The 18541-nt window shown below is 45.8% G+C and overlaps 1 protein-coding gene across 2 annotated transcripts in view; it reads right to left on the bottom strand.

The window, feature by feature from the left end:
• ACBD4 (acyl-CoA binding domain containing 4) overlaps positions 1–18541 on the bottom strand; it is a 136700-nt gene that overhangs the window by 53513 nt on the left and 64646 nt on the right. The window contains exons 2-3 of one of the 2 annotated variants that reach the window (XM_063959986.1): positions 16712–16855; positions 5902–6022 (exon numbers count right to left, since the gene is read on the bottom strand). In XM_063959986.1, coding sequence (XP_063816056.1) covers positions 5902–6022; positions 16712–16793 — 203 coding nt within the window. In that variant the 5' untranslated portion in view covers positions 16794–16855. The remainder of the gene's footprint in view (positions 1–5901; positions 6023–16711; positions 16856–18541) is intronic. The other variant, XM_063959987.1, reaches the window with a different exon arrangement.

The raw sequence follows: 18541 nt of genomic DNA, 5'->3' as shown, positions 1-18541 counted from the left end.
TGCAGGACATCTCTAATAGCTTCCATCAGGGCCTGTATACCCTGTAACAAAGCTGCATCCCCCTCTCCCAAGTCCACTTCACCCTCCTCTGGGTCTGATACATCTGCATCATCGGTATCAGCCTGCATGATTTGGGCCAGAGTACGCTTCTGTGGACAAATGGCAGGGGTCTGAGATGTTGGAATGACCACTGAATCTATTCATGAGGTCATCAACAGATTGTCTTAAATATTGCGTCTCCTTCTCATTTTGGGATAATTTATTCGAAATATTTGAAATCATTCCTTTTAATGAATCCAACCATACTGGTCCAAATCCTCTAGCCTGAGAATGTGTACTATCCTGAGTACACTAAAGTGATCCCTCAGATTGAGAAAAACACTCTGCTATGCATGATACACGCTCCTTTGACATAGTAAATGTGAAATCACACACACACACACACACACTCACACACACACAGGTTAAAAGCACAGTTAACCCACACAGAGCCCAGTAGTACATAGAGTACAATGGAGGCAGCCACACAGCGCCCCTGTAGCTAAAGAACAAGTTTAGCTGGGTTGCAAACTAAGTTTCCTTAATAGGGCTTAGTACACCAAATATTGCTCCCCCTCTGCTATGACCCCCTGGTACCGTTGAGGTGTTCTGGAGTCCTTGTGGAAGAGCTGCCCTTCCCTGCCAATCTGCCTGTGTATAGCTGCAGAGGAAAAATGGCGCTGGTGAGCGACTGAATCCACTCATAGTGAAGCCCCGCCCCCTTAATGGTGCGCGGTCCTCCCGGTTTTTTATACTCGCTAAGGTAAATATTCTGTTCTACAGTGGGATAAAACCCCTGTAGTGTACTGCCAGTGCGGGTATCATTAGTAGCTTCAGCTCATCCCTCACAGCTGTCACACAGTGTCTCTGAAGCCTGGAGCGCAGCCTGCATGTCAGCGCTGCGCTCTTACCCTTGTGCCGCCATTACAGCCGGCGGCCCGCTAACCGGGACGCCGGCCACCTACTCACCACTCTTCTGGCTCTGTTAGGGGAGGCGGTGTGCTGCGGGTCTGTACACTTGCCGTGGTGGGGCTTGCGAATAGGACCCTCAGGAGCTCAGTGTCCTGTCAGCGGGGAACGGGACCATTAACCGTAGGGAGGTTGGGCCATCTTTCCCCCCTAAGTCCCATGAAGCAGGCACTCTGGTGCCAACCAGACCTGCCTGAAAATAAAAAACAGAAAATAAATGCAGAAAACTCTTCAGGAGCTTCTCAAGCGTGACCAGCTCCTCCGGGCACATTTTCTAAACGGAGTCTGGCAGGAGGGGCATAGAGGGAGGAGCCAGCCCACACTATCAAATTCTTAAAGTGTCCATGGCTCCTAGTGGACCTGTCTATCGCACATGGTACTAATATGGACCCCAGTATCCTCTAGGACGTAAGAGAAAAAAATAATAAGCTGTGAAAACATTTAGTAAATGGAAAAGCAAATTTAACAGTAAAAGTGGAGGCTTATCTGATGGTGCAAAGACATTCCTTGGTGGGACATGTTGTCTAATCCAGAACCAGAGGCAGAACTCTGGGAGGCAACGGAGTCATCTGCCGCCGGGCTCCTGCTCTGAAGGGGGGCACCTCTCCTCCCATTTTGTGACACCATTAAATTAAATTAATTGATAGCTGCCACTGTCTTTTCAGTGGCCGACTTCCTCACTGGTCCCTGCACCTTACAAATCACGCCCTCTTTATTATACTGAATATACACATTTTACAAGTGTCATACCCAGTATTAGAAACCACAACCTATTACACTGGATGCGGCACCTTACTGATGAAGCTGTTTGCTCCTGTATAGGAAATATGAGAATTCTAACTACATGAAGATACTTCTCTGACAATTACACGTAACTTCATATAGTTAGAATTCTCATGCTTCCTCTACAGGAGCAAATAACTCCATCAGTAAAGTGTCTGCTGTTAGTGTAACAGGTCATGGGTTCTAATCCTGGGTATGACTGCTAAGAAATGTGTGATTTAAAATAAAAGACAATTAAATGTATAAATACAGTATATACATTTTTTTCAGAACACTACACACACACACACACACACAAACACACACACACACACACGTGTGTATGTGTGTGTATATATATATATATATATATATATATATATATATATATAAACCACAATAACGGCACACAGGGGTTTAAGAAATAATCCGATTCCACAGCAGTTTAAGCCAACGTTTCAAAGTTTTATCTTTTTCGTCAGGGCTACAAAAGTATACTAAAACAATCTTACCTTTTATTGAAAAAACACCCAGTGCACCTTCCCGCCGCCATTCTGCGGCGCTGTAATACTGACGTCATTCCGCCGGAGACACCAGACCTCCAGGCTCCTTTGGATGACGTATGTGAACATACCCGTCACCTAGCAACAGTATAAACATTAAAACAATGTAAAATCCAAGTACCTACACAACCAACGCACTGATACTATTATACTGGCTTCCAAAATACATAACCTCAATTAAAACAATTTAAATTGAGCATTTCATTCAACCCTTTCGGTGCCAGCGTGTTTAAACGCATGATCCAACGAGACTCACACTGCAAAAGTTTTTTACCCCGATCACCTCCCCTGATAGATCTGGGGACGTGATCAATCATTCTATATCTTAGTGATGACAAATTATGATGTGCTTCCAGGAAATGTCTCGCCACAGGTTGATCGCTCGAACCTGTGCTGATGGCTTTTCTAATAGATGACCTGTGTGCAGCCATTCTTTCTTTAAAGGAACATTCCGTTTTCCCGATGTACGAATACCCACACTGACAGATGATTTGATATACAACAAAAGACGAATTACACGTCAAGTGAAATCTAATCGTATAAGTCTTGCCCGACTGTGGATGCTGGAATGTATCACCCTTCAATAAAAAGCCGCAGGTTGTACAACCACAGCCAAAGCAGCCATTCCTCTTTTGTAAAAAATGTGTAGGTTTTTTAGAGACTAAGTCTGTGACATCTGTCTTAACAACAAAGTCTCTGATGTTCCTACCTCTCTTATAACAAGACATCAGATGTGTGTTCCTCAGCCCTAACTCCGGGTCTGACTTAACAGATGACCATTGTTTACTGGAGTGTTTCTTAATACTCTTACTCCCCACTGTGTAATTAGTGACCCAAGGTAAAATGTCCCTCTTCTCCCTTTTATTCCTATCACATATTAGACGATCCTTGTGGTTGGTGGCCAGAACTTTCTGTTTAGCCTTCTCTAATACCTCTAATGGATACCCCCGTGCTTGGAATCTAATAATCATCTCCTCCATTTGACGCAGGGCAATATCACGGTCACTATTTACTCTCCACACTCGCAATAATTGAGAATAGGGCAAACCAGTTTTTAATGGAATAGGGTGGAAACTCCCAAAATGCAACATATTGTTCCGATCAGTGGACTTCCTAAATAAGGATGTCACCAATTTCCCCTCCTCTAGTTTAATATTCACATCAAGGAAATTCACCTCATCCTGACTGATCGAATATGTGAATTTTATGGGGCCTTCACATTGATTATAACTGTCTATCACGTCAATAAAGCCTTGCTTGGTTCCTTTCCATAGAATTAACAAGTCATCAATAAATCTTGTATAAAAGAAAATATTTGATCTAATTTCAGCATTGGAAAAAAATATATCATGTTCCACTGAGAACATGAACATATTCGCATAGGCGGGTGCGACCGGAGAACCCATCGCACACCCGCCTATTTGCAAATAAAAATCACCCGCATACATGAAGTAATTTTTACATAACACCATCTGCAATAATTCCATCACCCAGTTCACATCAGGGCCTTTGTACAATTGGTGATTCTCAACACACTTTTTAGCAGCCCTTAAACCTTCCATCAATGGTATTGACGTGTATAAACTACACACGTCCACACTGCATAGCCATAAATCATTGGGAATATCATTCAACATAAATAATTTACGTAATAATGTGGGGGTGTCCAACAAAAACAACTCATGCGCTTGGACACAAGGTTGAAACAAAGAGTCCAAATATGTTGAAGATAACTGAAACAAAGATTTTCTCGCAGCAATGATTGGCCGACCAGGAGGTCTGGTGTTATTCTTGTGAATTTTCGGCAATGTATAAAAAATCGGCACCTCAGGATACTTAGGGATCAGGGAATCCTTCAGTTTATCAGAAATGAGAGAACTATCCACACCTGTCTGCAATAACATAAGCAAATCTTTCTTAAAGACCTCAGTTGGATCACTTCTCAATTTCCTGTAAACTGAAGGATCAGCCAGTTGTCTATCCACCTCCGTACAGTAATCATACAAATTCTGTATTACCAGTGCCCCTCCCTTATCTGCTTGTCTGAAAACAAGATCTTTCTTTTCAGACAAATTTTTAAGTGATAACCATTCTTCTTTAGATAAATTACTAAACGTTTGTTTAAAGGTAGGTGCCTCCTTCATCACTTCATGGTCTATCACCCGCAACACGGTTCTAGCCACCAACCACAAGGATCGTCTAATATGTGATAGGAATAAAAGGGAGAAGAGGGACATTTTACCTTGGGTCACTAATTACACAGTGGGGAGTAAGAGTATTAAGAAACACTCCAGTAAACAATGGTCATCTGTTAAGTCAGACCCGGAGTTAGGGCTGAGGAACACACATCTGATGTCTTGTTATAAGAGAGGTAGGAACATCAGAGACTTTGTTGTTAAGACAGATGTCACAGACTTAGTCTCTAAAAAACCTACACATTTTTTACAAAAGAGGAATGGCTGCTTTGGCTGTGGTTGTACAACCTGCGGCTTTTTATTGAAGGGTGATACATTCCAGCATCCACAGTCGGGCAAGACTTATACGATTAGATTTCACTTGACGTGTAATTCGTCTTTTGTTGTATATCAAATCATCTGTCAGTGTGGGTATTCGTACATCGGGAAAACGGAATGTTCCTTTAAAGAAAGAATGGCTGCACACAGGTCATCTATTAGAAAAGCCATCAGCACAGGTTCGAGCGATCAACCTGTGGCGAGACATTTCCTGGAAGCACATCATAATTTGTCATCACTAAGATATAGAATGATTGATCACGTCCCCAGATCTATCAGGGGAGGTGATCGGGGTAAAAAACTTTTGCAGTGTGAGTCTCGTTGGATCATGCGTTTAAACACGCTGGCACCGAAAGGGTTGAATGAAATGCTCAATTTAAATTGTTTTAATTGAGGTTATGTATTTTGGAAGCCAGTATAATAGTATCAGTGCGTTGGTTGTGTAGGCACTTGGATTTTACATTGTTTTAATGTTTATACTGTTGCTAGGTGACGGGTATGTTCACATACGTCATCCAAAGGAGCCTGGAGGTCTGGTGTCTCCGGCGGAATGACGTCAGTATTACAGCGCCGCAGAATGGCGGCGGGAAGGTGCACTGGGTGTTTTTTCAATAAAAGGTAAGATTGTTTTAGTATACTTTTGTAGCCCTGACGAAAAAGATAAAACTTTGAAACGTTGGCTTAAACTGCTGTGGAATCGGATTATTTCTTAAACCCCTGTGTGCCGTTATTGTGGTTTATATGTGAGGATCTCGCTAAGGGTCTTTAAACGAGCACCGGGGTAAGTAAAGTTTGTATTGGAGTGCCGGCCTGGAAAAGCTCTATATATATATATATATATATATATATATATATATATATATATATATATATATATATATATATATATATATATATATATGCACATCTACATACTGTACATATATTTATCTTAATATAGTAAATAGGGGGGCACCAATATCCGGGCAACTGGGACGAACTTACGCCACTGTCCAGAACTAAAAATAGAATTACATGCAGCAAAGTTTTTATGAAGCAAAGCGCAGTGATAATACCACTTGTATCTGCCAATAGGATCCCAGAAACCAGGACGAGAGATATTGCAGGGTCCTGCTGTAGACTGCTTGTAGTAACCATAGAATCTGAGCATCTCATCATAGGATGGCCGGTAAGAGCCTGGAAAAAGGAAAAGAAAAGGGAATCAGTGGGCTAGCCTTGCATGCACCAGTAACACACGGGCAAAGGTAATAATATACCTAATCTACAGTATAAAGAAAAACCTGTTACACTTATTCACAACTATATGCACTTCTTAAACTATATTTTTGGATTCAAATGATGTCAATAAACAACCTACTTTATATGTGCGAATTGTAATTCTCATTGAGTACACTATAAGGAACAGCTGAGTCTGGGACTCTGACCTTTGAATCAAAGGGTCATTACCCTTACCACAATAATAATTTCATGTGTACAATATGAATCATGTTATAAAGCAGGTTGTCCAATTTGTGACTGAGGATCATTTTGAAGCTAATTTTTCATAATATAATCTATAGCGAAGTCCTAAATTACATGTAAAATACATATGACATAATTTGCCTGGGTATTCTATATTCCTAATACAGGCTTTTGTATAATAGTTGTGTATTTTCGATTGGACACACTCTCAAACTTACTGTATGTGGGATTAAATTACAATTCCTACTAGAAGGCATACAATTGTAATGTACTTTGGTGGTCATTCCGAGTTCGCTCGTTGCCGTTTTTTGCAACGCAGCGATTAGGTGGAAAATGCGCATGGTACGCAGCGCGCATGCGCTAAGTAATTTAACACAAAACTTGGTAAATTTACACAAGCTCGAGCGACATTTTTTCATCGCTCAAGTGATCGTAGTGTGATTGACAGGAAGTGGGTGTTTCTGGGCGGAAACTTGCCGTTTTCAGGGAGTGTGCTAAAAAACGCAGGCGTTCCAGGTAAAAACGCAGGAGTGGCTGGAGAAACAGGGGAGTGGCTGGCCGAACGCAGGGCGTGTTTGTGACATCAAACCAGGAACCAAACGGACTGAGGTGATCGCAGTCTAGGAGTAGGTCTCAATATCAAACGCAGGATTTAGCGAGGGGGGTTTCCGTGGGTGTGTATGTATAGGTGCATGTATGTGTAAAATATATATATATATATATATATATATATATATATATATACACACACACACACACACACACACACACACACACACACACACACACACACACACACAGTGGTCGAAGCGGAATTTTGAAGTGGGGGTATGCAAAAGTCAAGGACGTAATTATGTAGCACCCTGAATGAGACGAAACTCACATTGTAGCACACTGAATGAGCTGAAACTCACGTTGTAGCACACTGAATGAGCCGAAATTCACATTATAGCACACTGAATGAATGAGCTGAAATTGTGACAGCAGGGACAGCCAGAGTGACCGACGGGGAGAGAGAGAGTGACCGACGGGGAGAGAGAGTGACGACAGGGAGAGAGAGTGACGACAGGGAGAGAGTGACGACAGGGAGAGAGTGACGACAGTGATGACGGGGAGAGAGAGTGACGACAGGGAGAGAGTGACGATGGATAGAGGTGACAGCAGGGGAACATTACCTCATTTGTTGCTGGTGGCTGGCAGCGGTGAGCGGCTGGCGGCGAGCAGCGTGCGGTGAGCGGCTGGCTGTGAGCGGCAGGCGGCGGCGGGTGGCTGTGAGCTAATACAGCGCTCTGCACAGCCGCCGGCTGCCACGCAGGGACGGGGAGCACAATGTGCAGCAGGATCGCTCTCTCTCTCTCTCTCTATATATATATATATATATATATATATATATATATATATATATATATACACATACATATATACACATACATATATACACATACATATGTGTGTGTATATGTATGTGTATATATATATATATATATATATGTGTGTGTAAAAGCACAAATGAGGAGCGCGGATATCAGTAAAAGTTGTGAGCATTTAATAATAGGAAGTATACATATACATACATCTCAGAAAGAGATAAGCAGCACGATGTTATCACACACACGGCGCCTCCTGGATAGCACCAGTGGAGCGGCCGCCGGTCACAGCTCATCAACCGATCCCTCTCGGGACCTCACAGGGTCAAGTCAGCAGCGATGTGGCTTCATCCAGTGTCCAATTACCACTTACTAATTATTTTTATTAAATGCTCACAACTTTTACTGATATCCGCGCTCCTCATTTGTTCTTTTACATGTATCTTTACTAAGCCTTGGTACGGCTTTCTTTGGAGGAAGCAGCGGTTGATACAAAGAGCCTGATCAAGATCATACAAATACTGGACGTTCTTAAGTATTTTAGACTGATTGGAGTATTGCGCAATTATCCTTTTTTCTTTTATTTATTTATTTATTTATTTACCACATTAAAATATACATACACATACAAACACACAAGTACACATCCATCCATACATACATACTGTACATACACCAGTGCACAAACACATAGGCATACTGTACATACAAACATACAACTACACACACAAACACTGGCTGCAAACATACATGATCCATCAGGGCCTGGGAGCAGAAGGACGGCAGAGTGAGGACGGAGTGGAGGGAGCTGCTGTTGCTGAGCATGCGCAGCCAGCAGCTCCCCCGGCACATTCTGTAAGCAGAGAGCTCCACAGCTCTCTCTTGCTGCTGCAGCTCCGCGGTCGCGATCGCGGCTTTTGCTGAGACTGAGACAAAGCTGTCTCCGTCTCAAAATAGAAATCTCGGCTCATCAGGGGGGGGTTTACAGGTACTTGGAAACCCCCCGTGTGTGCCACTGGGTCTGGAGCTACTCAGAAACTGCAAGGAATTATTTAGTAGCAATTCTGCTAATCTTTCGTTTGCTATTCTGCTAAGATACACTCCCAGAGGGCGGCAGCCTAGCGTTTGCAATGCTGCTAACAGCAGCTAGCGAGCGAACAACTCGGAATGAGGGCCTTTGGGTAATGTTATAAGAATTTCAAAACACAAGTGATGCCTGTATCTACCTATGTTGCTACAAAATGTCCATGTTCAAAATTTAGGGGTCTATTTGCTAAGCCTTAAGGTCCATACACACTGGGCGATTTTGAGCTGAAAGCAGCTCACTTTTGGTGTTTTGAGCTGCTTTCAGCTCAAAGCCGCCCAGTGTGTATGACCTGGCGATGAGTGCTGATGCGCGCTCCCGCTTCATCGCCGGCAACCGCTGTTCATCTGCTGGTATTACCCGTAGATGAACGGCTTTCCATAGCGTCCTAGAGGATGCTGGGGTCCACATTAGTACCATGGGGATGTACCAAAGCTCCCAGAACGGGAGGGATAGTGCGGAGGCTCCTGCAGAACTGATTGACCAAACTTCAGATCATCAGAGGCCAAAGTATCGAACTTGTAGAACTTTGCAATCGTGTTCGACCCAGTTGCCGCTCGGCAGAGTTGTAATGGCGAGACACCCCGGGCAGCTTCCCAGGAAGACCCCACCTTACGAGTAGAGTGGGCCTTAACAGATTTTGGACACGGTAATCCTGCCGTAGAATAAGCATGCTGGATAGTGAACCTAATCCAGCGAGATATAGTCTGCTTTAAAGCAGGACACCCAATTTTCTTGGGCTCATACAGGACACACAAAGAATCCGATTTCCTGTGACGAGCAGTCCTCTTCACATAGATTTTCAAAGCCCTCACAACATCCAAGGACTTTGACGAAATTGAGGAGTCGGTAGCCACTGGCACCACAATAGGTTGGTTGATAAGAAATGCCGACACAACCTTTGGAAGAAACTGCTGACGTGTCCGGAGCTCAGCTCTATCTTCGTGGAATATCAAGTAAGGGCTTTTACAGGACAAAGTCCCCAATTCTGAGACGCGTCTAGCAGAAGCTAAGGCCAACAACGTGACCGCCTTCCATGTATGAAATTTGACCTCAACCTCCTGTAGAGGCTCGAACCAGTCCGACTGGAGGAACTGCAATACCATGTTAAGATCCCAAGGCGCCATAGGCGGTGCAAAGGGAGGTTGAATGTGCAGAACTCCCTTCAAAAAGGTCTGAACCTCAGGGAGGGCAGACAATTATTTCTGGAAGAAAATGGACAGGGTCGAAATGTGGACCTTCACAGGTCCCAACCTCAGGCCCATATCCACACCTGCTTGCAGGAAGAGGAGGAAACGTCCCAGTTGAAACTCCATCATAGGAAACTTCTTGGATTCACACCAAGAGGCATATTTCTTCCAAATACGATGGTGATGCTTAGACGTTACCCCCTTCCTAGCCTGTTTCAGGGTAGGAATGACCTTCTTTGGAATGCCCTTCCGAGCAAGTATCAGGCGCTCAACTTCCATGCCGTCAAACGTAGCCGCGGTAAGTCTTGATAGGCGAATGGCCCCTGCTGCAGCAGGTCCTCCCGAAGAGGAAGAGGCTTCGGCTCTTCCTGCAAGAGACTCAGAAGGTCAGCGTACCTAGCCCGCCTTGGCCAGTCTGGAGCAATGAGGATCGCTTGAACTCTTGTTCTCCTTACGAGCTTTAGAACTCTTGGAATGAGTGAAAGTGGTGGAAACACGTACACCGACTGGAACACCCACGGAGACACCAGGGCGTCCACTGCCACTGCTTGTGGGTCCCTCGACATGGAACAATAGCGTCGAAGCTTCTTGTTGAGACGAGAGGCCATCATATCTATTTGGGGTAACTCCCAAAGGTCTGTTATTTCCTTGAACACCTCCGAATGGAGACCCCACTCCCCTGGATGGAGATCGTGTCTGCTGAGGAAGTCTGCTTCCCAGTAGTCCACTCCCGGAATGAAGATTGCTGAGAGCGCCAACGAGTGTCTTTCTGCCCAGAGGATGATTCTTGTCACCTCTGACATTGCAGCTCTGCTCTTTGTTCCGCCCTGTTGGTTTATGTAAGCCACCGTCGTTCCATTGTCTGACTGTACTTGAATGGCCCGATCTCTTAGAAGATGGGCCGCCTGAAGAAGACCGTTGTAGATGGCTCTTAGTTCCAGGATGTTGATCGGCAGACCGGCTTCCAGACTTGACCACCTTCCTTGGAAGGTTTCCCCTTGAGTGACTGCGCCCCAACCCCGAAGGCTCACATCCGTGGTTAGAAGGACCCAGTCCTGAATCCCGAACCTGCGGCCCTCCAGCAGGTGAGGCAATTGGAGCCACCAGAGGAGTGAAATCCTGGCCTTTGGCGACAGACGAATTCTCTGGTGCATGTGGAGATGAGATCCTGACCACTTGTCCAGGAGATCCAGTTGGAAGGTCCGAACATGGAACCCCTAGTACTGGAGAGCCTCATAAGAGGCCACCATCTTCCCCAAAAGGCGAATGCATTGATGAACAGACATCCGGGCTGGCTTCAGGACATCCCAGACCATTGTCTGTATCACCAACGCCTTTTCCTGCGGAAGAAACACCCTCTGCACTTCTGTGTCGAGGATCATCCCCAGAAAAGACAACCTCTGGGTTGGTTCCAAATCTGATTTTGGAAGGTTCAGAATCCAACCGTAGAGTCTGAGTAGGTGGGTTGTGAGAACAATAGACGGCAACAGCTACTCCTTGGACGATGCCTTTATCAGCAGATCATCCAGATATGGAATGATGTTCACCCCCTGTTTGCGGAGGAGAATCATCATCTCTGCCATCACCTTGGTGAACACCCTCAGTACTGTTGAGAGGCCGAATGGCAGGGCCTGGAACTGGAAATGACAGTCCAGTAATGCGAAACGGAGATAAGCCTAGTGCGGCAGCCAAATCGGAATGTGGAGGTACGCATCCTTGATATCCAGGGATACCAGGAATTCCCCCTCTTCCAAACCTGATATCACCGCCCGGAGAGACTCCATTTTGAACTTGAACTCCTTTAGAAAGGGGTTCAGTGATTTTAGGTTCAGAATGGGCCTGACTGAACCATCCGATTTCGGTACCACAAAAAGGTTCGAATAGTGACCTGTGGTTTGCAAATGAGGAGGAACTGGCACAATGACCTGTGCCTCCACCAACTTCTGGCAGCCTCTTGTAGGACAGTTCTGTCTGCCAGTAGAACTGGCAAGCCTGATTTGAAAAATCGGTGAGGAGGGAGATTCTGAAATTCCAACCTGTATCCCTGGGACACAATATCTATCACCCAGGGATCCAGGCCGGACGATACCCAGATGTGAATGAACTTTCTGAGTCTCGCTCCCACTGGCCCCACCTCCAGGCCGCGCAGTCCACCGTCATGCAGAGGACTTTGGCGTACCTGAAACAGGCTTTTGTTACTGGGAACCTGCAGCAGCAGGTTTCTTGGATTTAACTCTACCTCCCCTAAAGAAGGTATTGGACGGTTTGGCCTTTCTGGGCTTGTTAGGCCGAAAGGACTGTGATGCTGATGAAGAGAAGGATTTCTTCAGAGCAGGTGCAGCTGAGGGAAGAAATGGAGACTTACTCGCTGTAGCCGTGGACATCCACGCATCCAAAGCTTCCCCAAAGAGAGCCTGACCTGTGTAGGGTAGGGACTCCACACTTTTCCTGGATTGCGCGTCGGCCAATTACTGGTGCAGCCACAGTCCCAGACGAGCTGAAACAGACATGGAAGAGATTCCCGCAGCCATGGAACCCAGGTCTTTCATGGATTCTACCATAAAACCTGCTGAATCATGAATGTTACGCAAAAACAATTCAACATCACCCTTATCCATCGTATCCAAATCCTCAAGTAAGGTGCCTGACTACTTTACTATAGCTTTTGCAATCCATGCACTAGCAATAGTGGGATGTAATATGGCCCCCGAAGCGGTGTACATTGATTTAAGTGTATTATCAATTTTACGATCAACCGGCTCCTTTAAAGCTGTAGATCCCTGAACAGGTAAAAACACCTTTTTTGAGAGTCTGGACACAGTTGCGTCAACAATTGGCGGGTTTTCCCATTTTTTTTTTCTATCCTCCTCAGGGAAAGGGAACACCACCTGGACCGTTTTAGGGATCTGGAATTTTTTCTCAGGGTTTTCCCATGCTTTCTCAAATATAGCATTTCATTCCTTTGACGCAGGGAAGGTTAGCGAGGCTTTCTTACTTTCAGTGAAAAAAGCCTCCTCAACCTGCTCAGGTGTGGTATCATTAATATTCAACACATCCCCGATAGCCTCTATCATCAATTGCACCCCCTTTGCAAGACAGGCAGACCCCCGCAACACATCCCCATTACCGTCTGTGGTGTCAGAATCGGTATCCGTGTCATCTTGAACATGAACAAGCACACGTTTGTGGGGGTATATAGCGGAGCGTCCTGAGGTACTGTAATACCTGGGTTGCAGATTCATTACTTGCAACCCTGTCTGAAATCTGAGAAATCCAAGATTTGATAGAGGAAAACCACTCAGGTTCCCTTGCTGGAATCTGTGCTAAACCAGTGCTATCCTGATTACATGGAATGGGATCATCCTGGGAGGACATATCCTCCGCAGCATATGACACAGTGTCCCTGGACATAGCTAAAGGAGACCACCAAACACTCCACACACACACACACACGCACACACACACGCGAGGGCAGACAGAGTCCCCCCCCCCCCCCCCCCAAGAATGGCAAGAGAGATACAGAGATTGGAGCCAACTCACACACGGCGCTTCTAACCAAAGGGAGACCCCTTGTCAGTGCTGACTGTGCACCTTAATAGGATACACAGTCGTATTGCAGCCTCCCCCATCCCCGTTCTACAACCCCCTGGTACCGTTTACAGATAGCTGGAGTTGCTGTGGAGGGACCTGTTTCTCCTGATTCTCCTGATCAGCGCTGTGCAGGCAGGAAAATGGCACTGAACGCTGCTGGGTCCGCTGAGGAGAAGCTCCGCCCCCAAAATGGCGCTGTCTTCCCGCTCTACCAGTGATTATACTGGCCTGAGGACTGCGTGCTGGCTGAGATCCGAGGACCCTGACAGGCTTTGGGACCGGTGAAGGGCTGGCTCAGGGCGTCCCTCACAGCGCCGCACCATGTACCGCTGAGCCTCCCAGAGCGCAGTTAATACTGCGCTCCTACCCTGCTGCCGCCATCTTCACAGAGCTGAAGAATCGGTGGCGAGTGAGACACCGACCCCCCTAACAAGCTGGGGGTCGGTGTCTTACTTGCCACCGATTCTTCAGTATGTTTGGATTGTCATGCACGGATCAGTGAGATCCGTGCATGCTTATGTGTGTAAAAGGGTCAGAAATAGTTAAAAATGTCCCGCAAAAATGGCGTGGGGTCCCCCCTCCTAAGCATAACCAGCCTCGGGCTCTTTGAGCCGGTCCTGGTTGTTTAAATACAGGGGAAAAATGACTGGGGTCCCCCCAGTATTTAGACAAACAGCACCGGGCTCTTGGCCCGGCCCTGGTTCCAAAAATATGGGGGACAAAAGAAGTAGGGGTCCCCCGTATTTTTTTAAACCAGCACCTGGCTCCACTAGCCGAGAAGATAATGCCAAAGCCGGGGGACACATTTATACTGTTCCCTGCGGTCGTGGCATTACCCCCCCCCCCAACTAGTCATCCCTGGTCGGGGTACCCTGGGGGAGTGGGGACCCCTTAAATCAAGGGGTCCCCCCCCCTCCAGGCACCCAAGGGCCAGGGGTGAAGCCCAAGGCTTTCCCCCGCAGCCCTGGGCGGTGGGTGCATGGCTGATACACTTTTCAAGTGTAAAAAATAGAATATTGTCTTTTGTTGTGGAACTACAAGTGCCAGCAAGCCTCCCCTGCTTGCTGGTACTTGGAGAACCACAAGTACCAGCATACGGGGAAATAACGGGCCCACTGGTACATGTAGTTCTACAACAAAAGAAATACCCAAATAAAAACACAGCACACCGTGACAGTAAAAATTTATTAAACCACACTTACACACTCACACATACTTACCTACATCCCACGCCGCCCAATCACGTCCACTTGTCCATGTAGAATCCAATAGGGGTACCTGTAAAATAAAAAATATATACTTACAACCAATCCAGCAAAGCTTGGTCCTCTTCTTTCCTAAGTAATCCACAGGGTGAAAACCCCCCCCCACAAAAACCCAGTCCAACGCACTAAAGGGGTTTCCTGTTTAAACAGGGAACCCCTTTCCCCGAATGCCGGGACCCCCTGTGACTACTGTCACTAGAGGTCCCACCAGCCAATCAGGGAGCGCCACATCATAGCGCTCTCCTGATTGGCTGTGCGCTCCTAGCCTGTCAATTAGGAGGAGCGCACCGGCTACAATGGAGCTTAGTGGCGCTCCATTCTAGCCTATGATGGGAACTTTGCGGTCTGCGGCTAACCGCGAGGTTAAGTGGGGTCACTCTTGTGGGTACAGAAAAAGTTGCAGAAAAACACGTTCGATAAAATTCGAGATCAAACTCCCACCAATTCGGCAGAAACACGAATCTTAGTAAATATACCCCCTCGTCTCTGCCAGGAGCCTCCTTGTGATACTTTTGTTGTGTCTTAACGCTGTCCTATACTTGTTTCTTTGCCTTCTCTTACTTTTTCCTTCTCTTTTACTGGTTTTTAGAGTCATTTTTTAAAAAAATGCATAACATTTGACTCAAATTAAGTACCAGAGATACTTTTATTATAACCAATACAGTGCTGAAATTCCCAGCTGGTACACCATACCGCCGGCCAGCCACCATATCTGCATCCTGCTGGTGTCTGTGTGAGGGGAGGAGAGTGCAGCGCAGCGCCTCTCCTACCCCTCAATTCTCTGTGATGTCGGTCTCTGTTCGGGCGGCTGCGGGTGATCTCAATAAGGCACCGGTTTGCTAGCCAATCAGAGCTCGCGGACCGGCAGCCGTGGCTCCTGATTGTCTGCCGGTCTACGAGCTCTGATTGGATTACGAACCGGCGCCGCATTTGAGATACCAGCCGCCGGAGACCTCACCGGACTTCACGAGCATTGAGGGGCAGGAGAGGCGCGTGCTGCGCTCTCCTCCCCTCACACAGCAGCATAACAGGCAGTGGTGAATAGGCAGCGGTGAGTGGGGGCAATGTATATCTTGCACAGTGGGGGCATTTGTGTATCTGGCACTATTGGGGGCATTTGTGTATCTGGCCCCCCATATGTGTATCACGCCCCCATTTTCATTGGGCACGCACCATGTGGCATTTGGCCACACATTTTTTGGCTTGCGTACATGGTACCTATAAAACATTTTTTCTACTTACACCACTGAACCAATAATAAACTTTTATACGGTTAGCCGATGTTAGTTTAGCTTTTTTGGGGGGTACAGGCAGATGTAACCATTTTTCATACCTGACAACAATCATTGCGGTAATTCAGTTTTCGCGAACTTTTCCCAATTGTATAGGAGCGCGCATACCTGCAAAATCCCATTTTCGCAGCAAAAAAAGCTGCGAAAGCAACGAAAACGGCAATTGCGGTAAATTAACACGACTTTACGGCTAACTGAATTTGACCCATGGCCTTATTTTAATAGCAATGACCAGCCATACTTACCTAACAGCTATACTTAACTTATAGCTACAATTCTGTAGAGACACTGACCATTACCATTGTAGATCTTGCACTGCTCCTGGATTCTGACTGTAATATGTTTAGATTCCTAACATCCCTCCCTGATTAGAATATGTGATACTGTAGAACATTATTAGTATCGCTCATATGACAGAGTATGACAGTATAGCAAATTACAATCAGTGGATCCTGTGTAACCTGGAACCTGGGAGCAATGTAAGAATGGCAGCTTCTAACTGCAGAGCATGAAACTGTAATTGTCAACACTGGTGCACAATTAAAGGGACTTTGATATTAGAAAGCAGATCCCATACAACATCATTCAAAAGACCCAATGAAGCATTTTACATACCACTTTTAGGTAAGCTTTGAATAACGGACACCGCCGCATTAAACTGTATCCGATATCCAGTCGCATCCTGATCCGTCCCCATATGTCCAGGCACAGATTCTGCAATCTCTGAGAGCAAGGTAGAAAGTGTCTGTCCTTTGCTTTCTGGATGGGATAAAGGTATTGGCAATTACTGCGCATGGCAATAACATACTGTCCTGATAAAAGGTGAACTCTGAACTGTCTGTTACTTGGTTTGTAGTAAAATGACTGGCATACAGTACAAGAACATAATACAGTTTGCAGATACCCAGAATTTTACTATTACAGTGATTAGTTCATTTGACAATGTGACTGATTCAGAGGAGGACGCAAATCCTGTCTTGTACGCAGCAGAACCAAGAAATTATGCTAAAGCGTTTCGTACAGAGACGCCTACCAGCAGTGCTTGTAATCCGCCACTACGTAAAACAGACATCGGGGGCAGTACAACTGTGAACAAAGTTGCAGTTGCTGGCTGGGACCCGCCCAGAATATGCCCATGGAATGCCTGCATTTGACAAGCCATAAATGCACGCTGACTGGGGGTAATTCTGAGTTGATCGCAGCAGCAAGTTTTGTTAGCAATTGAGCAAAACCATGTGCACTGCAGAGGGGGCAGATATAACATTTGCAGAGGGAGTTAGATTTGGGTGGGTTATTTTGTTTCTGTGCAGGGTAAATACAGGCTGCTTTATATTTACACTGCAATTTAGATTTCAGTTTGAATACACCCCACTCAAATCTAACTCTCTCTGCACATGTTATATCTGTCCCCCTGCAGTGCACATGATTTTGCCCAACTGCTAACAAAATTGCTGCTGCGATCAACTCAGAATTAGGCCCTGACTGTCAATCACTTTGCGTCTGCAGTCACTAATCAATTGCATGCAACTGACGCACGTGCAGTCCAAAAGCATTGCTGAGATCTGCAAACACTGGCACTATGTACACCTCTTAATCAAGTAATTACAACAATCTGCCACTGATTTTGGAAAACTTCAGATTTTTTTCTTATGATGTGGGAAAGACACAATAAAGTCATACTTGCCTACCTGACCCTCTCCATGAGGGAGAAACTGCTGCCATCACCTGTGGTGAGCTAGTTAATTGATAAGAAAGGTGTTTCACCACAGGTGATGGCAATCATACATTACCAGGAGAGTCCAGGAACAGAGCATTTTCTCCCTCATGGAGAGGGTCAGGTAGGCAAGTATGAATAAAGTACCTGACAGAAAAAAATTAAGTGGAAAGTATAGCCCAACCACTTGCTGGAGTACAGTGTTCTGATGAAATGGCAGCAGTATGCATTCACAGAAGCACCTATAACACACAGTAAATCAGTCAGGGAGGGATATGGTTATAGTTTTATTGTAACGGAATAGTACAGGACCCTACACACTAAGCGATAACACTGAAAGATATGAACGCTCGTTCATTAATGAACGAGATATCGTTCATATCTTTAAGCGTGTAGGCACCAACGATGACTATGCACGGCCCCGCGCTCGTTCATCGTTGGTGTTGGCTCGTTTATGATTGCAAGCCAATATGGAAATCTCATCCATATTAGCATGCAGGGCTATGGGGCCGGGTGACGGGGGAGTGAAGAAACTTCACTCCCCCGTCCCCCCTCCCCAGTCGCGTTGTCCGTCGGGCACCTTGGCGGCACATCGTGCTGTGTGTAGGGCCCATTACAGTCACAAGCTTTATTGAAAACAATCCAAGCAAAACAAGAACACTAGTTTATCAATGACTTGAGGCTTGTTAATGCTCCTAGAGTGTACAAAATACTGTTGAAAACCTGCCATG

The sequence above is a fragment of the Pseudophryne corroboree genome, chromosome 3 (genome assembly GCF_028390025.1).
Source record: "Pseudophryne corroboree isolate aPseCor3 chromosome 3, aPseCor3.hap2, whole genome shotgun sequence".
In the NCBI taxonomy this organism is placed as follows: Eukaryota; Metazoa; Chordata; class Amphibia; order Anura; family Myobatrachidae; genus Pseudophryne; species Pseudophryne corroboree.
Note: the sequence above shows the minus strand (reverse complement) of the source record. Positions and strands in the feature narration are given on the sequence as shown.